The sequence below is a fragment of the Rhinichthys klamathensis genome, unplaced genomic scaffold, assembly GCF_029890125.1.
Source record: "Rhinichthys klamathensis goyatoka isolate OS25496 unplaced genomic scaffold, OSU_Roscu_1.1 h1tg000046l_1, whole genome shotgun sequence".
Taxonomy (NCBI): Eukaryota; Metazoa; Chordata; class Actinopteri; order Cypriniformes; family Leuciscidae; genus Rhinichthys; species Rhinichthys klamathensis.
Window position 1 is genome coordinate 1,590,649 of NW_026606593.1, and position 20,975 is coordinate 1,611,623.

The 20,975-nt window shown below is 35.6% G+C and overlaps 2 protein-coding genes across 4 annotated transcripts in view; both read right to left on the bottom strand.

Annotated features, from left to right (window-relative positions):
* hip1rb (huntingtin interacting protein 1 related b) overlaps nucleotides 1-18,423 on the bottom strand; it is a 39,883-nt gene extending 21,460 nt beyond the window's left edge. The window contains exons 1-8 of the mRNA XM_056247343.1: nucleotides 18,103-18,423; nucleotides 7,915-7,978; nucleotides 6,055-6,197; nucleotides 5,030-5,086; nucleotides 4,811-4,897; nucleotides 3,585-3,661; nucleotides 662-723; nucleotides 259-399 (exon numbers count right to left, since the gene is read on the bottom strand). Of these exons, the coding sequence (XP_056103318.1) occupies nucleotides 259-399; nucleotides 662-723; nucleotides 3,585-3,661; nucleotides 4,811-4,897; nucleotides 5,030-5,086; nucleotides 6,055-6,197; nucleotides 7,915-7,978; nucleotides 18,103-18,195 (724 nt within the window). The 5' untranslated portion in view covers nucleotides 18,196-18,423. The remainder of the gene's footprint in view (nucleotides 1-258; nucleotides 400-661; nucleotides 724-3,584; nucleotides 3,662-4,810; nucleotides 4,898-5,029; nucleotides 5,087-6,054; nucleotides 6,198-7,914; nucleotides 7,979-18,102) is intronic.
* Nucleotides 18,424-20,169: 1,746 nt separating this feature from the next.
* The window catches only part of kntc1 (kinetochore associated 1), a 63,765-nt gene continuing 62,959 nt past the window's right edge, over nucleotides 20,170-20,975 (bottom strand). For all 3 annotated transcript variants that reach the window (XM_056247341.1, XM_056247342.1, XM_056247340.1), the window contains exons 59-60: nucleotides 20,352-20,454; nucleotides 20,170-20,239 (exon numbers count right to left, since the gene is read on the bottom strand). In XM_056247341.1, the coding sequence (XP_056103316.1) occupies nucleotides 20,189-20,239; nucleotides 20,352-20,454 (154 nt within the window). In that variant the 3' untranslated portion in view covers nucleotides 20,170-20,188. The remainder of the gene's footprint in view (nucleotides 20,240-20,351; nucleotides 20,455-20,975) is intronic.

Consider the following 20,975-nt stretch of genomic DNA (forward strand, 5'->3'; position numbering starts at 1 on the left):
AGCATTTATTAGAAATGCATTAACGTTAAAGTCACATTGCGAGCATTATTAGCTGGTTTTAAGTTCGGTAATTTTGAAAACTAAGATAATAAATTGAAGTAGAAATGCCAACATGACTTAACTGCCCCATTGGTAAGCTTTTAAGAAGCTTAATTATGATTTGATTAAGACATTTACAACTATTTTCTTTGTGGATCAGCTTTAAGTATTATCAGTAGAATTAGCATGAAGGAGCGACAGCAGCACTCGAGCTCTTACAGGCGTGCAGTTTGAAGAGCAGTTTGACGGTGTAGTGGTACAGGTGACTGCAGTCCTGGATGACTTGGATGAGCGGTGCTAGTTTACACTGGCTTGACGTCAGTGTGGAGATAGCAATGGACACGTTGAGCTGGCGGAGCACTATGAATATAAAGAACACAGAGTAAAATAACCTCGCACCAGATTATGCAGGTTTTCTCATGTATGTCAAACTCAAACGACAGTAACCTCCACGACACACAATCAAAACCAAACTAAAAGTAGGAGACTAAAATATCCAACATTAACTTCTTATACTTCTATAATAAGGTTGATTTTGGTTTGCCTGAAACTTTTATAACCACATTTGCAAAGTCAATGGTAAAACCTTTTTTTGGGACAACACCATAATCTGAACACTCACCAGCTTCTGCTAATCGAAGCTCTGCGTCCATGTAATCAAACACCTCTACTGTGAGCTGGAACCTGAAGCAGGAATCAGAGATAAAGAAGTTAACATACACTCACCGGCCACTTTATTAGGTACACCTAACTAGTGCCGGGTCGGACCCCTTTTGCCTTTAGAACTACACTGGTTGTTCATGGCATTGATTTAACAAGGTGCTGGAAACATTCCTCAGAGATGTTGGTCCATATTGACCTGATAGCATCACACATTTTTCAGCTGCACATCCATGATGCAAATCTCCCATTCCACCACATCCCAAAGCTGCTCTATTGGACTGAGATCTGGGCCCATGCTTTCAGGATGAGGATGGATTCATGCTTTCATATTGTTAAAGCCAAATTAGAGGTAAAGATTGTGAGTTAAAATCCCAGTAGATCAGCAGTTTCTGAAATACTCAGACCAGCCTGTCTGGCAAACAACCACGCCACGTTCAAAGTCACTTAAATCACATTTCTTCCCCATTTTGAAGCTCAGTTTGAACTTTAGCAGACTGTCTTGACCATGACTACATGCCTAAATAGATTGAGTAGCTGCCATGTGATTGGCTTACACTACAAGCAACATGGAACAATTATTTTGCTATTTTAAAGCTATTATACATTTTTTTTATGTGCATAAGAATAAGCTATTTTTTTTAGCTACTACACTCTTCATCTAGAATAGATAGAATGGAATGTCCCACATGGCTAATATCATTATTCCATCACGGGCCTCAAAATCTCTCAAGATTACCTGGTGCACATCTACATTAGCCAGCATCTTTTACAATATGTTTAGCCAGAGAGGTTTTTATTATTATTATTATTTATTTGACTTTATCATTCAATAAAGGTTAACTAACTTTGCTCTTGGGTCCTCAGTGTCCAAACAAAGCTGTCAATAAAGCATAAGGTTTCTCTTTTAAAACCATCTAAAATGTATTTGGAGTGAGAGGGAGTATCTTGTCATTTTAATCTTGTAAAGTGCATTTTAATCTAGTAAAGTGCTTTCACTTGTTAGGCCAGCAATAAGCAGTAGAAGAACTTCACATTGACACCATCATATTGACAATATTCTTAATGTTTGAAAGCGTTAAAAAAAAAATACAGTATCAGTTAAAAGTTTGGAATAATTAAGATTTATTTTTTAAAGAAGTCTCTTCTGCTCAGCCAGGCTGTATTTGTTTGATCAAAAAGACAGTAAATATTATTACAATTTAAAATAACTATTTTTTATTGTAAAGTATTTTAAAATGCCGTTTATTCATGTGATGCAAAGCTGAATTTTCATCATCATTACTCCAGTCTTCAGTGTCACATGATCCTTCAGAAATCATTCTAATATGCTGATCTGGGGCCTCATTTATAAACGTTGCGTACGCACAAAAGAAGGCGTACGCCGCTCTCTACGCAATGATGGGTATTTATAAAAAGCAAACTTGACGGTAAAATGCGCGGTCCTTCACGCAAGCTCTGACCCAGGCGTACGCACAAAAACGGGTGAAATGAGAAATGGCGACACCGTCGGCAGATGGAAGAAACACGTGAAAGTGTGTGAAATTGTAGACCGTTATGTTCTGCAATAATATTGGCATGTTATACAATTCATCCTCATAAATAAGATGGTAAACAGAACGAAATAATGTACAAAACTGATATTCTCGCCAATGTGTCCGTCTGGCGGAGCAGATATAGCTAGATAGTCAGTCAGATAGATAGATAATTAGGGAGAGATAGATAGATAAATAGATGTATTATTTGATACATGATGTACACTGGGGAAAGTTGTTTTCATAGTAAAAATGTCTTTATCAGCTACGGAATCATGGTATTCATGCAGGTATTTCATGCATATGCCTTTAGTTTGTTTTATTTTTGATAAAATAACGTATGACGTATGTCTCAACCATTCAGAAAGCTGCAAGAAATTACATTTGCGCTGAACTATTTCCCATTTCCAAGTAGATTATAACCGACATCTGTAGCTTGTCATTTCTTTTTTATTTCGACCACAGTCCGAGGTTGTGAGGCTACAGCACTTACGGCGTCTGCAACCTTTTGCCACTCAAGTGCCTTTTTGCCATTAGTAATGCCCACACTGTGCCCTCCAAACAACATTTTTCTCCTCTTTTCCACCTCGCCAATGATAACTTCTACTTCACATTGAGTGAAGTTACGTTTTTTTGATTTCCTCTCTATGTTTGCCATGATTTCGCAATCGATGAATATTAACTTGTGGGCGTTTCACGGACTATTTATGGGCAACTATGGGCGTGACATGAAGCCGCAAAAGCTGCGCTAAATTTAGAATTGATTGTGATTTATTAAGGGAAAAATGCGTAGGATGTGCGTGCGCACGGTTTTATAAATCCGAATATTTCTGTGCGTACGCACGTCCTATGTTTCATCCGTACGCCACTTCTGACGCAAATCCTACGCAAAGTTTTATAAATGAGGCCCCTGGTGCTCAAGAAACACTTCCTACTATTATCAAGGTTGCACTGCTTGATGTTTTTTGGGGAAACCATGATATACCACCATTCTAAGTTTTGGGGTAAGTAAGAAAAAAAATGAAAGAAAAATGAATACTTTTATTTAGCAAGGAGGTATTAAATTGATCTAAAGTGACAGTAATGGAAATTTTTATTTCAAATAAATGGTGTTCTTTTAAACTTTCCATTCATCAAAGAATCCTGAAAAAACTATCACAATTTCCACAAAAGTGTTAAGCAGCAAAAATTTGTTTTCAACATTTATAAAAAGAACCATTATTAATAATTGAGTACCGATAATAATTGGAGACCTAATGTAGGGGTCCTGTAGCGCAAAGTCTGAAAAGCTATTGTTGCCGAGATATAATACAAAAGAAATAAATATAGAGTAATTGGAATTCCACATACACATTATTGATGTCTGTTCCCGCTGTCCGCTCCAGGAGTTCATCTGAGACCTCTAGACTGGCTGGGATTTCAGAATGCTGCAAAGAGAGCGCAGAGAAACTTCATTTCAACTAAGTAGGACTATCCCTTTGTTCACACTGGAATCCATTGTGCTACTTGGTGAAATAAAAATAAAAAAACATTCACAAAAGTTATTCACATGAGCATTTACATTTGGCTCATAACAAGCCACCAATCCCTGGCATGTTAATGAGAAAATAAAAAAATAAAATAAAAAACTGTCACAGTTTTTAAACCATTGGCATTTAATGCAAAAAAAAAAATCCTCCCTTTATATTTGCTGGAGATGTCATCACTTCAGTCTAGAGCAAGTTTATGGTTTATCAATTTAAATGACATTTTCATCATATGGAAAAACTTAAAAGATTTCACCATATTTAAGAACAGCCTTTTCACATTTTAAGTGTAATACTTCTGAGTAAACTGAGGTATACTTTATTATTTAAATCAGTAATTCTTAACCAGGGGACCGGGGCCCACTAGGGGGCCTCGTCAAACCTCCAAGGGAGCCCCAATAAGTTTTAAAATTATTTAAATGTAGATATATAAATAATTGTAAATGAAAATATAGCTGCAAGCAGCAACTAATAGGGCCAAGAATAAAAAAGGCATAATGAGTTATGTAAGCATGTCTGGGAGCATCAGACTAACTGCAACAAAGAGTAATTTAAGACATTTTTAGATCAAAATAGCTGAAAAATCATAAATACAATCACTAATAATATGATTTAAATGCTTATCCCTTTTGACTAATGTTACCAGATTAATGTGTTGTGGTCAGTGTGAGGTGACTGAAAAGTTTGGTGTCAATATGCCAAAGGTTTGCAGAGTTACAACAAGAGGCCCAACACACTCTCATCACAATTCATTACAATTTTAAGTTTTGGCAAATTGGTGGTTAATTCGTATGAATTTGTACAATGTCATGCATACATTTCTGTATGATTTGCTTATGGGTGTTTTTTTATTCATACGTTTTCATACAAAATCGCCACCTCGTAAAAGAGTTAAATTTTTTCATGAGATCTGGTTGGAGGGCCTTTGAATATTGTCTCATACAAAAGAGAACCTTGAAGTCAAAAAGGCTAAAAACCACTGACCTAAAATAATGGCTGTTCAATGTGGAAAATATATTATGGGCTTAATGTGAATATATCAAAATGTACCTTTGTGTGGAACTCAATCTTGGTGCAGAGGAGTTTGGAATGTAGAGAAACCAGCTGTGCATACCCATGTCTGTCTCGCGTGTTACTCTGAAGATGGAAATGATTGACAATAAACCATTACATTTTTTCAGTCAAACCTGTCAAAAAGAAATACACAACGAAGTTTCCTTTTTTTGTGAATGTTGAGATTAGGGATTTTGTGGATGAACCTTGACTTACCCACATTAACCCTGTCTCAGCAATGTTGCTGTAGTGTCTCATGCAGTCTTGTAAGCTCTGGTAAGAATGAATAAGACAATAAACAATACAGTCTGCTCCAAGAACAAAAGACATTAGACAATGCACACATACTTTGATTTCTAATTGTAATTGAAATGAATATATTTAAGAAATACGAAAATGTTTCTAAAACAATAGGGGTGGGAATATTTTGGTGCCTCATTAAATCGATTCTTGATTTTGAATCAAATTTCGATTCAATACATGCATAGATTTGATTCTAGTTTACTGTTTCGTGTTACTTTTCCTATTTGACCGAAGTAAATCACACTGAATTAAATGTGAACCTTGACATTTATTTTGTTTGTCTTCCCATTTTAGTCAACCCAATATTAGTATTAAGCTGACTGCAATCATTACTCACATGACTGGCAATCTTCTGTAATAAAGCAACGCAGGCAATTTTTTATTTTATATATTACAAATAGGAACACAGAAAGCTAATTTCAAACAATAAGACAAATACCTGAACAAATTTAATTTAACAAATTTAATTTAATTTTACAGGTTTTCCAGGTACAGTAGCCTAGGTTTATGTAACATGCAGTAAGAAGTACAGAATTTGAATAATCAAATGTAAAAATAAAACACTGTATAGTCTTCGCTCTATGAATTAAATATAAATTGATTCATATTAAAGATACAAAAGTGATCCAGCCAAAAGCAGTGAGTGATTATTTTATTAACATTAATGAAACGGATGGCAGGTTTATGAGGCTGCTGTCCCTTTAAGAATGAATGCACTGATCTAATATACTGTTACACATCTGATTCTCTCCTAACTGTTAACGTTCGCGTAGGACATAGCAGATTGTGTTTACATAAATACTCCACACGATGTGCATTTTGACAATTGGGTGTGTATTTGACCATGCAAGCGCAATAAGCTGTGAAAGAGAACTGAATTTTGGATTGCATGCATCTGTGCTCAAAAATAGATAAATAATAAATGAAAGCATGCTTACATTTCGGTGACCATCACGCAAGATTTTGTGTAATACATGGGAGAACTTCCAGCTAAGGATGGCGCTGGTTGGCAACGGCAGACCAACAGCATATGACCAGAAGGTATAGGCCCCCTTCTCTCTGTGGGTTCCCAAAATAATTCCTGTTCATGCCTTTAAGGAAAAGATCTCAACACAATTGATTATCACATCACACTAATAAATTGTTTTATGCAATATCACAATTCATCAAACTAAGGGAAAGTCTGTTGTGTAACTGTTTCAAGACTGATATGTAGACTTCACACCAGTACGGTATCCATGTTCAAACTGATTATTAGCAATGACTGGATGCGAGATGGTGCTATGAGGTAATGTCTGCTACACAATAACTACGGCAAACAGTTGCATTTCGGTGTTGTATATGTATTATGAAAAGTACATGGTCCTGTACACATGTTCACTCAAGAGTATTCTATTTATTATGTGAGTTGTGATGTTAAATAAAACATTAAAACCCCAGAGTATTTCAAAATGTCAAACTTGCACAGACTCATTCTCCTCTCATATTTGAAGTTTCTACAACTGTACCACTTGTACTTTGGCTGCACGAGACGAGAACACATTTTTTGAAATACACTGCCTGGCCACAAAAAAAAAAAAAGTCGCTGGAAATAATATCACAACATTTATTTCCATCAAGAGGTGCATTCTTTTTTTTTGGTCAAGATCTTGTACTGACAATGCAAGAGTCCAGCACTCTGTAAAGTCTCCTCCAGCACATCCCAAAGACTTTCAATGAGTTAAAGGTCTGGACTCAGAGGAGCCGATTCATGTGTGAAAATGATTCTTCATGCTCCTCCCAAACATTCTTTTAAAATTTGAGCTTGATGAATCTTGACATTGTCATCCTGGAATTTGGCCATGAGGTGTTTCCTACATGGTTGTTAAAGAAATGAAAAGCTTCACACTCCATCAATTAGAGTTAGAAGAACTGTTGAACTGTTGCCAAACATGTAACATGCTAGAAATACAATCATAACTGCAATAATGATCCAATCACAGACTATTTCAACAAATCCAAACAGTGACTTTTTTTTTTGTCTGGGCAGTGTATTTCTTGGGTCAACAAAAAGTCGGAGTTTGCGATATATTTCTCCTCCCCTACCGCAAAACATTCGCTGTGGCTGGATGTGCTTACATCTGCTGTATATAACATCTGCTGTGCTCACTGCAGAGTCAAATGACATCCAGCTCCACCTCTCTGGACATCTAATGTGGTGGAGGGAAAGAGTTGTGGGTAGGGTTAGGATGTGCTTGGATATTCTAGCTCCACCCATCAGGCCCAGATTACATTCGTTCCTCCCCGCTGGATGTCTAGTGAGGAGGAGCTAGATGTAAGCTCCACCCATTTGCTCTGCAGTGAGCAGCCTTACGTGTATATAAGGACATTTTCCTGCCACATGCACACTTCAATAAACTGACAGAACAGGTTAAAGTGTTTACATGCTGGGTGAAATCCAGGTAATGGTCAAAAATTTAGCTCTGTCGATCAGTTTATTCTTAAGCCGTTTATGATATTACACCAATAAAGGAAAACGCTTTAAAGTGTTTATATGACCACGCATGATGTCAGCTTATTATAATCGGTTTAAGAATGTGCGTGTCAACACACTCAATGATATGACAAGCATTAACAACATTATCAGACACCAAAGTTTGAAACTATTTTCAACACTTTTAAACCCATATTAACAAACACAGAAGTTCCGACCGGATTGCAGTTCTACTCCTTATCCTCTAGCGAAGGGTTCAGTTGACCTACCTAGTATGATAATAGTTGAATAAACAATAATAAACAGATGTCTGAATTAAGGATACTGCGTGCATGTTTCTCCTTCAGCGGCGTCTCTGTGGAATTGATGGCTTTACTGATACTGCTGAGCTATAAAGGAAAGAGAAACAAAAAAAATATTACTTTGCAAGTTTCTTTAAATTATGCGATTATTTATTAATCCTCATGTCCTTTCAAAGTGATTTTTCAAGGTTTCCCTGTCAAATAAATACAAAAACAGTAAACTAAAAACATTAGGCATAGTGTCTTGTCATGTGAAGGCTCCATAATGATGTGAGGGCTCACATTAGGCTGTGGGAACAGACGTCCAATTAGAAGTGATCATCCATATGCCTACCTATATATAGGCTATTCATAATATATACAGTATATATATATATATATATATATATATATATATATACTGCAGTTCAAAAGTTTGGGATCGGTAAGATTTTTAAAGTTTTTAAAATAAGTCTCTTCTGCTCGCCAAGGCTGCATTTATTTAATTAAAAATACAACAACAACAAAAACAGTAATATTGTGGAATATTATTACAATTCAAAATAACTGTTTTCTGTTTGAATATATAATAAAATGTCATTTATTCTTGTGATGCAAAGCTGAATGATCCTTCAGAAATCATTCTAATATGCTGATCTGCGGCTCAAGAAACATTTCTGATTATTATCAATGTTGAAAACATTTTTTTTTCAGGATTCTTTGATGAATAGAAAGGTCCAAAGATCAGCATTTATCTGAAATAGAAAGCTTTTGTAACATTATACACTACCGTTCAAAAGTGTGGGGTCAGTAAGGTTTTTTTTTTTTTGGAAAGAAATTAAAGTATTTATTCTTTTATTCTGCAAGGATGCATTAAATTGATCAAAAGTGACAGTAAATACATTTATAATGTTAAAAAAGATTCTATTTCAATTAAATGCTGTTCTTTTTAACTTTATATTCATCAAAGAATCCTGAAAAAAAAAAATGTACACAACCGTTTTCAACATTGATAAAAATAATAAATGTTTATTGAGCAGCAAATCACTGTGACACTGAAGACTGGAGTAATGATGATGAAAATATAGCTCTGCATCACAAGAATAAATTACAGTTTTAAATATATATATATATAAAAAAACAAAACAGTTATTTTAAATTATAATAATATTTCACAATTTTTTTACTGTATTTTTAATCAAATAAATGCAGCCTTGGTAAACAAGAGACTTCTTTTAAAAACATGAAAAAACGTATTGATTTACAATGGCACACAAAAACATCCTAGATCATGTAATTTTCACAACTTAGTTTCAAAACTGTTTTATGACGTGTTTGTCTACTTTTTTGGAAAGACGTTATGTCAGCTGAACAATCGGTCTGTTGTTAAACAACAGTACAATCTATTGAACTCTTTGAATGTTGGTCTGTGGCTCACTGTACTTCCATCCCTCACAGCCTTGTTATCTTTCCTTTCAAAAACTGAATTAAACATAAATATTAGCGCCACAATGTGTACAACAACCACAATGCAAGTAACAGTTATGCAAATGCCTTACGTTTATTTACCTTATTTAAGACATTAGTAACTCTACGCTAGCTACATTAAACTGATTATTTTTACATTATTAGGAATTATTCAACATAAACATTACTAGATAACTAATTTTTACAGCTGAAACTGCTGCCATTTTGAGCGTCTCATCACATATAGCGGTAGAGTTTACAAGTTGTAAATATACGTTTTAAAGTAATTCCAACATCTGTGTGAACACATCTTTGGTTTTGGGATCAGCCGTCACATGACCACCTAAATGAAATATAATCCAACTTATGGATACAATTTTACACTAGATAAACCTTTGTGTGGCAAAAGGTACAATTTAAAGCTGCACATTGTATGTTTTAAAACAAGAAAATATCTTTACCACTAATAAAATAACCACTCTTTATGCTCACTAATAATGCGTCTTCCAAATTATACTACTAGAAATAACATTTATCTTCATTACATTAATTAAATAATTCTTAAAGTCTTACATACTTGAAAATGAAAAATAGTGCAACAAATAAATAAATAATAATTATTGACATTATATTATAAATTCTCTTGCATGTTTAGCAGTCAGTGATTTCTCAGATCGACTAGGCCAGGGTATATATAAGAAAATAAAACGTTGACAACTTAATCTTGAGTTTGGAAGATGTTTTACAAAAGCACAAAACAGAAGCACAGGATTGAATGTGCATTCCTTTGAATGTTGATCTGTGGCTCATTAATGTGCAAGTGAGATTGTGTTGGTCGGCCCCAAAACTGGGAGAACAAAATGAAGGCAATGGACAGCACAAAGAGCAGATTGTGCAGAACAAAGCATGTCAGCCCGAGGAATTGGGTTGGTTAGGTGCCAAACGCTGGCACACAATCTTAGACAGATGGTCTTCCTATTGGCTAACTTCCATGATAGACCCCGTTTTGGGGGGTCCTTCCCTCCATGGTTAAACTGACAGCCTCAGTCACCATCCACTTTCAGTGCAACTTTTATCAGTCTGTCTCTAAGGCCCAGTTGTTCAAAAGAAATGTAATCAGATTTTGGTTTTCGGACTGGTTCAAATCTTGAAAATGGGTTGTTTAAAAGAAAAAAAGTCTTCTGAAATCGGATTAGATCACGTAATCTGGATCAAACCCTCTGTATGTGTTGTTCAAAACTCTTTAGTAAGATTGGAACACCTTTGATCCACAAAAATCTGGATTACCCTGTTATAACTTATCCTGACATATTAAAATAATATACATAATACATTATTTAAGACATCATTTATTTCCAAGAACACATTATATATAACAAAACCACGAGTCTTTGCAATAATCTATAGTAAGCATGAGAAACTATGAACCGAGTTACAGCAGAAATACTACTACTAATGGGTTTGTTAAACTGTGCATATACTTTAAGAATATCATTGAGAGATGACAGGAGTGTGTTTATGATAGTGCCAGCGGTCCTGCTTCTCATTATGAATCAGAGGATCAGGTCCGTGTGATATGCTTGGCCCAGAACATCACCAAATACACTGTTTTTACAGCACACCAAACATGCAGAGAATGATATTTAAGCGCACTCACAGGAAAGATAGTGGAGGATTGTTTCCAATGATGTCAGTTTCATTAAGGAAATACATCACAACACTGCAACTTCCGGTTCACACAGACTTTAAGTAAAGAGCTGGTTCTATGGAAACGATACAATCTTGTCACATTGGTTTAAACTGGCAGGTTTTTCATAGATACGAAGATGCCACATTCGACCACTCCAGACACGTTGATGCGTCCGCCATCTTGGAACAGTTAACATGATGCTGTTCTTCACACTGACAAATCAATGAATTTTCATAGAAATTATCACAGCATTAATTAAAGCAAAAACCACCAAGCTATAAATTCCATTTGAAATGGGATGACCTTTCAGAGGTGAGAATGTGCTGGTTTGTGTTTATGTGTATAACTCAATAAGCAATATGCAGAATTATCACATTAATGATAAACTGAATGCTGTGAAAATCATCTGCTAATGCCTATTGCAGATATAGATATTCAAACGTGTGAATAACTAGGTTGCGGATGCAGTCAACTTGCTCTCGAGTGTTCACGGACCAGATTTGACCATTCCAATAAGGTGGACGCCTTACGTATAGCAGCCCGTAGAAACACACACTAATGAGGCATTTATGTATACAGGTGAAACTCGAAAAATTTGAATATTGTGCAAAAGTTCATTTATTTCACTAATTCAACTTAAAAGGTGAAACTAATATATTATATAGACTCATTATGCAAAGTGAGATATGTCAAGCCTTTATTTGTTATAATTTTGATGATTATGGCTTACAGCTTATGAAAACCCCAAATTCAAAATTAGAATATTGTGAAAAGGTTTTCATAATATTCACGATATGGACTAGCGTCAGCAATTATTGCACAGAAACAGGTTAACTTAAATAAATTATGATAGAAATATCTTACTATTGTATAATAAAATGTTCAATGAAAAAGAATTGTCATATTTTCATTTGATTGGATTTTAAAATATTGATCAAATTAAACGTTATGAATTCAATTGACATGTTGTTTTAATGAATTAAAGAGGACCTATTATGCTTTTTTACATTTTTAACTTTATTTACTGTAGTTCTGCAAAGTCACAAAGTCACTCCAAAGGGAGTTATTCTCTATATCAGTGCGCACTCCCTGAAACGCCCTGAAGGCTGAAGCGCCCTGGAAGTTTTCTTCTGGGAATGAACGTGCCATATTATTCCTCATTTCAATAATTCCTAACCAAGGCATATGCAAAGAAAAAAAATAAGGGCAAGGCCTGGTTAAGCTACATTAGTGTGTTAAAACTCGTGGTTATGGTAAGGGGCGTGACGAAGCGGATGGCCAATCACAACCCACTGGTCCAGCGACCAATCAGAGCACACTACACTTTTCAGAGGGGTTCATAGAGACAGGAACTAAACAAAGTGGTACAGTCTAGGAATAGAGGTGCTGCAATAATGAAAAATATGTAAAGTATGAAAACCTATTCTACAAAATCAAAATAATCAAGACTTTGTAAAAGGGTATAATAAATGACCTCTTTAATTTAATTAAACCATTAAAATGAAAAAAAAAAAAAAAAATGGATATACGTTTTACATAGGGGTGTAACGGTTCACAAAATTCACGGTTCAGTTCGATATGATACACTTGTGTCACGGTTCGGTACGTTTCCGATACAGCAAAAAGAAAGAAATGCCCGAGAAATTTCCTTGATTTAATTTTTTTAATTATATTTTTATTAAAACTAACATCATAAAGTAGCCTATGATATTTTTTAACTTTGAGCAATGATGGAGCTATACTTGACTTTTCTTACAAGCTTATAAAACAAAACAGCTCCTTGGACAAAATGAAATGTAATATTGTAGTAGTTATAAACAAAGGTTTATTTTAGTTCAGATTAACATTTGAGGGCAGCAATTGTATTCATAATGTCAAAATAAAACCGACGTGATTTTACTTGAAAGTATTATTTATAGGCCTACTATTCCTGCCAAACTTCCATGGTTAGTTATAGTGTTATTACTACAGTAAATCCATGGTGAATGTTGCTGATCTGTGGACACTGAATAGTTCATTCATGGCACAATATTTCTTCCTGGTTTGATCCGTTAATAACGGAGAAATGTGAATGTGTCTCACTAGATCTCGCAGCGATGTTATTACTTCACTGGCGTATTCAAATGCTTTCTTTACTGGATTTCGCTGTGTAGTAACGTTAACAGTGCTGATGATTAAGATCGGCTCGCGCTGCATTGGTCCAAACTGATTAACGGTCCGTCAACCACACAATAACGAGTGGTTTCGTTCCGCTTACATTACATTTGCCATTTGATGTTGGGCAATGTTGTGGTCACGCCAGCGTCTCTTACATTATGAGCGCGCTCGCCCACGCGCGACGCGCCTACATTTGAAATAACGAAATTTTGGTCGGCAGTAAAAATGGTCCAACGAACCGTTCGGTTAAAAAATGCGTACCGAAAACCGAACCGAAAGCCTCGTACCGAACGGTTCAATACGAATACGTGTACACCCCTAGTTTTACATAAAACGTATGAAATTGAACTCCATTTGGCCATTAGCGGAGCAAAAAACTGTCCCTGGAAGACTTTGTTTCACATGCTTCTCATTTTGCCTACTGTCTTTTTGTGTCACCAAATAGAGGCGGCTAAACACTCAACACTGAAGGAAACCTGAGCCAGAACTGAGTTTGCCCTTCCTGCTCTCAGTGAATAGAATGGCATTCTATACCTACTTAATAAGAAAGGACGACTGTGTGAAACTGAGGTACAAGAACACTGGTAAAACATTATATACTGACAGACAACTTCAGATTTTCATAAATTTTCATTTCTGGTTTGATTAGCCACATCGAAAGCCATTATAAAATATGCTGACACACACATCTGAGTGCAATCGATTTTAATGTACTATGTTGTTTTGCAACCACAAACAACCAACGGTTGTTATATTACTAACGTGTAATATGTTTAGCCCAATTGTACCATATTTTTTGTTGTCATAGTTGCGGTTTGTTATTATGTTTTAGGGCTTGTGTGTGAATATCCTCTCAGTAGCATTGCTACATTATTAAAGGGTCATCACTTTCTCACCCTCAAGTTGTTCCAAACCTGTATGAGTTTCTTTCTTCTGTTGAACACAAAAGATATTTGAAAGAATGTTGGTAATCAAACAGTTGACGCTATCCATTGACTTTCACAGTAGGAAAAAAATACTATGGAAGTCAATGAATGGCTACAGTCAACAGTCTGGTTACCAACAAAAGCTCAGCACGTCAGCAGTGTACAATACACTCTGTTCTTTCAAGGTAACTTCCTATGCATACACACTCCTGAAGCAAGGACATCCGTACGATCTCTCTTTCTCGCGCTCTCACTTTCGTCTGCTCCCGCTAGAGGTCACCACAGAGGATCATTCACATTTGGCATATGTTTTATGCTGGATGCCCCTCCTGACACAACCTACACAGAGAGTGCGCTCACTGACTCGTGCAAGGACATCCCTACGGAAAGGCTGACATATACTCACCACCTCTGAATACTCGCTTTACAGAGAGATAACACAAAGGCAATAGGTTGCTTGGCAACATTTGTCAGTGCAGGGCGACCCAACTCACGCGAGAGCTTACAGCAGACTGACGCCAAACACATAGGGCTGCAAAGTAAACAGACAGGACTATGTGGGATATTTGACCAGTCAGTGAGAAAAGAACATCGGGCTTTTGTGAGAGATCGTTTCTGACGTCTTGTGTGAGCATTTAAATGAACAGTTCCATTAAAAATGAAAGGTCAGTTAACACCCTCACTCTCATGATGTTCCAATGACTTTCTTTCATTTAGGCCTAGTTTTTGAAAAACTTTAATCTGGATCTAGATAGGGAAATGTCATATTTTGCTATCCAGGAAATTCTTATTACTTTTGTGCCGGTTTTTTAAAGAAATTCTGGACCGGATCACCCTGATCTAGATACAAACTTTACCAAATCCCTATTTCCAGAGCTCTAAATGGGACTACATATCATAATGTTGGCTACTGGGTCACTTTTTTTAATTGAAGAGACTGAAAGCAGCACAATTAAAGGGATAGTTTACCCAAAAATGAAAATTGTCATCATTTACTTACCCTCAGGTTCCAACCCTGTATGAGTTTCTTTCTTCTGTTGAGCACAAAAGAAGATATTTCGGAAGAATGTTGGTAACCAAACAGTTGAGTCGACAGTAGCCATTGGGGGAAATAAATACTATGGAAGTCAAAGTCTACCATCAACTGTTTGGTTACCAACATTCTTTCAAATATCTTTTGTGTTCAACAGAAGATAGAAACTCATACAGGGTTTGGAACAAGCCGAACAACATATGGGTTGACCCACACCAAGTAAATAAATCTATACATGCAATAAGGGGTGCAATTGCTAGAAACTACCTCTGTCATCTCATCATTATTTTTGAAAGGACACAATCTCAATAGTTTTTAACTTTATACCGCAATGCTTAATAGATAGCCTACAGCTATGTTTAAACAAATGAAGTGCAAAACATAAATGTGTACATTTACTACATAAACACAAACATTGCCATTTTTGACCAAGTTTTACATTTTGTGTCTTATATTAATCCTGAATCCTTTTGCTGGAATCAGGATAATCCATATTTTTGGGATCATAGGTGTTCCAATCTTACTAAACAGTTTTGAACAACACTTACTGAGGGTTTGATCCAGATCAAAACCAAGATTGGATTACGTGATCTAATCCGATTTCAGAAGACTTTTTTCTTTTGAACCATTTTCAAGATTTGAGCCAGTCCGAAAACCAAAATCTGATTACATTTCTTTTGAACAACTGGGCCTTAGAGACAGACTGATAAAAGTTGCACTGAAAGTGGATGGTGACTGAGGCTGTCAGTCATTAACATTCTGCATTACATTTATTTTTGTGCTACATGGAAGAACAAGTTATACTCGTTATTATAATTTAGGGTGAACTATCCCTTTAAATTACATACCTTTCTTGAAGCACATGCCATTTCTGAAAATATTTCATGATTTAAATTTTTTTTTTTTTGCAAGAAATTATCATAAAACTCCTAATTAACTGGGTAAGACTGTATTTCGATGGTTCACTTTGCGACTACATGTCAGTTAGCAGAGTATTAGTAGACTTTGTCTACATCTGCTTACACTTTATTTTGATGCTCACCCAAAATACATCCTACTATAAGTAACTTTATATCAACTACATGTCAACTTATTCCATTTATTTACCCAAACAACTAACCTTAACCTAAAAGTCTACTAATACTCTAATGAGAGTTAGTTGACAAGCTACTTATAGTATGCAAACCATTACTTGATATCGCAAGTCAATTTAGTACGGACGGACTGATCCTCACCATTTTCAACCAGCAACAACACTATGTGTGGAATACAAAGCAAAAGGGAAGAACAACCTGCCAAACCAGGTTCTTGGGCCTGCATAACTAAGGGGAAAAATGCAGCCTTTTAACATCACATGCTTTCTTCTTTTGTTAACACTTTATTTTACTGTGTCATGTTACATATAAGTTATTAAGTTACTATAATAACTAAATTATGCATAATTACATGCAACTAACCCTAAACCAAACCAAACTATTACTCAGTACTTAAATGTATAAGCTAATTGCAGTGTAACAATTACACCTTAAAATAAAGTGTAACCCTTTTTTATATATTAACCAAATGTATGATGCTTTATCACACAAATTCTGCCCCTCTCCTCTAACAGCAACTTAATAGGTAACGTGAAAAGTATCATTGCTGTTGTAAGACCAACAGGAAACATTGAATTAAAATATCAAAATGTATGGATATACCACAGTAAACATTCATTTTTATTTATTTTTAATTCAATAATTTGCTTGGAAGCATACACAATTACTTCCATGACAGAAATATATTATTCAACTTATTTGTAGCATTATTTGGCGGAACTGTTCAAAATACTAATGACTAGGGAAACTGACAACTGAAATGCTATTGACTATAGGTTGGTATTGACATATAATTAACTTGTCAAGACACTTAGGCCTACAATAGACCTAACCACATTTACTTATGGTTAAGGGAAAAATACCAGACATAGATATAATTTTGTGACATCAAGAGTTTGATGTTTAATGGCCTGAACAGGAGATATATTCTTTTCCTTCTCAAAATGCCAAAAAATAAAATAATAATCAGCAATAATATAGTTTTTTCCCCCTTAGTTTGATCTTATTTGATTACGAGGTTTCTGTTTAATTCCCTTGAAAGGTTCCAAATTAGGAATATAAAACCGCAATTCATTATGCTTTCAGATTATTTTATTTTTTTAAACATCAGTCTGTCCATTTGAACTTTTTAATCAAGATTAGGCCATAAATGCATGTCTGTACTGGTCAATATTATCCAAATTGTATAGTAGCTGTCTCAGCATATTTTTTTTTTTTTGGCAAATAATAGAGAAAGATGTGACTAGTTTGCTAAATCTAAAGGAACCGTCAAAAACAATCTATGGCATACATACATCGTTTTACTTTGATACAGTTTACGTCATCCATTTATTTTTACTCTTGACAGTGCACATGAGCATCACAAATCATATAGTCCAGTCAGATAATCCTGGAAGCAGTCTAGAATTAATAATCATTGCCAAAAGAATAACATATGTTAATATCACGTGGTGAACATTGGTGGTGTTCTTATCATTTTGTAGGTAACGTTGTCTCAGGTTCAACGAGTCCCCGGATGACGTTATGTCAAATACAAACTGGTCTTGCCAGTTGTTGAAAACCTATTGTTTCGTTTCTGCAAGTTTCAGTTTAACACTTTAAATAAATAAATACACTTGAATGTTTCAACGGCCGACATTTCTGGAAATACGCTATAACTGCAATAGTGTAGCTGCTAGATGAGAAAGTGCCTACGCAAGCTGTGTTTGTAATCGTGCATCCACAATAATGTAGGCTATTCTGCTGGTTAGAATGTGCACCATATTATGTCGTAAAATAGTCATTGCTAGCACAGTACCCACATAAGAACGCTAACCAACCATTAGCATCGTAACAAGATATCAACTATATATGGGTTGCCATACCTGCTGTTTTTCGAAATGATCTCTCTCGCCTCCTAAAATCGTTTCCGTCCTTTTGCTTTTAACCCGCGAAGGCACCTGTCGTATTGAATTCATCCTTTATGGTGCTCTCGGGGTTTGTGGTTAACAAACAGTTCCCTCTCGTATGTTGTTATGCTCCAAAGTATCCGTCGTTAGACAATCCAGTGTGGCTGTGTGAGGGTTATTTTCTTGCGTGTTGCGACGCTAAGTAGGACATGGAGGAAAAACCTGTTCTGGCTTCGTGGCCACCCGGTTTGAGTCGTACTACAGCATTGCTGTCTGTGGGAGGAGTAATAATGCGCGTTTTAATAACGCCAAAACTAACATTTGGTCTGAAGTGTTCACATATAAATCATCACAGAGGTGCCACCTTTGCGTCATACGCGCTACAGTATACAATATACACCCCACCCGAAACTTACAATTCAGCTTCTATTTCTATTTATGGGTTCCAGCAGGTCTAGTTTATCAGTTATCAAAAATGAATAAGGTAAATAAGAGTTTATAATCAAAGTGATAAAATGTAGGCCTATTGCAAAAATAAAGGCTACTTCCAGTCACAAAATAAAACAAAGCAAAGAAGACATTTTTGATCAACAGGGAGTATGTTGAACCAAACAATACCATTTACACGGTTATATCAGGCATTCAGGTTAAGCTTTATTTCATGATGAGTGATTTATCAAAAAAAAAACAGGAAAATGCCAAGCTAGTCAGAGCTGGCAAAAGCTATGAGAAGACTGACTGTTTTAGTCACCACGAAACAAAACAAAAAAATGTGTCGGAGGTGTTTACTGATATGGAAAATGAGAGAAGGCAGAATAAATAATGATTTTATAAATATAATCATATACACAATGTTATTATTGCATACTGTTTGTATGTAGCAACTACAATATAGTGAGGTGCAAACAGTATCTGCCACTATTTGCATTATTAGCATCAAACTAATATTTAAAATAACTAATATTTTCACTTTATGCTAAAAGCCTCGGCCATAAGAAAATCCGATCTGTTCAACAGCTGGAACTTGAGATTTACTGCATCAATGATCATAGGGATATCTCTTGCTTTAGACCTCTCCATCACCTCCTAAAAGTGAGGAAAAAATTGTTATCCAAAATAAAGCAAAATGAAATGTCATCCAAAAAATAAATAAATTGGAAAATCCAATAAACAAACGGTAGTTCTTTCATTCAATTAAAGTCGGCCTGCAATTCCGTCACTTCACTAGAACTGCCCTGTTAACTGAAAGATACATTTCTTTATGCACAAGTAAAGTGATAGATTAAAGTTCAAAGTATCACTACAACAGCAGTGTAATATGTGCTTCTTCCAGATAAAGTTGGAATCAACAGAAGGAGATCTTTCTTTGACATTCTCAAAAGATTACAAGCCATTTTTCTGGGAAATTAAATGGAATAATAATTTTCACAATTATTAGTCACAGGGAGCCATAAACGTGTGGAGCATCTTACATTCATCACAGAATTCTATCTAACAACGGTTAAAAACATAACAACTGCCATGGTTATGGTAACTGTTGCTCACGTCAGCTAACTTTAATTACAGTACAACTATATATTATCTAATGATAGACATGAATTAAATCATAAAACACCACTACTAGATTCCTAAAGGGAATGTAGAGAATTGAGTAATTTCATCAACCTACCAGCAAGTGTGCTTGAGAAACACTGAAATGAACGGGGTTCAATGCTGGAAGTACTCAGTGTTTGGAACTATTGGTTGCCCAACGACGCATTACTTCTACATTCTTCAATTCCTATGGTAGTCTATCGGCGCTCTGTTTTTCAAAGGCTCTGGTCCAAACCAGCCATGACCGACACGTGCCAAGGGATGCTCTTGGTCCTTTTTCAAAATGCTCCATAAACACTTCCATATTATCGAAAAAAGTAATAGTAATTTTTATTTAAATCAGCTGTCTACATACACAATGGTGTTTATATCCACAAAACATGAGTACTGAAATACTATTAAGTTACAATATACAATGTAAAATATGCAAGCAGATAACATTTTACTTGTTCATAATTCTTTCATAATCTTATGCCGATGTTTGAGCACCCCTAGATTCCAGCGCCTTGTCCAAAAATACCTGAAGGACAAAACAAAAATGAAACGAGAACCTTAGTAGATTTTATTTAACCACAATAAACATTCATTACAAATAAATGTACATTTTGTTAAAATATTTTAAGCTTTATTACCCTGACAGGATCCGAGAGAGTGTCGCTCACAGGTGCTGTTTGTCCTCCTTTCATCTCTCTGTATTTCAGATATTCGTGGGCAAAGGAAATGGCCTCTTCTTCACTATTCAAAGGAAAAAAAGGACAGTGAAAGATTCAGTGAAACTATTCTTTTATTCAACTTTGTGTTAGAAACACAAATGAACTTGTTTTACTTATAAAGATTAGGAACACCTATCTAATAAAAATACCTCCATCATTAAAGCTACACAAATGTAACTTCTGGCCCTCTAGCGTTTGAAGCATAACACTGCAAGTTACTTGTGAAGAAACATTTTTGGAAGAAAAATGAAAATGAAAAGAAACAATTACTTGAGTAACAGTGGATATAAAAAATCGGCACCCTCCTGTTAAAACAGTGGAAACACTGGAGAAACTGGAAGAACTGGAAGAGAGGGCTACTCTCTGTGAGAAAACAAAGGAAATTAACATTTGAACACTCTCTTGCATAAGTAACGCCACCACACCTCACCCTTACAGTCTCCTCATCACCCCCTCTCTCTGCTCCGCTGTCGCTCACAGCCCAAACACTCCACTCATGTACCGATCACGCTCACCGGAAAAGTGTATATGTATTTTTTTGAC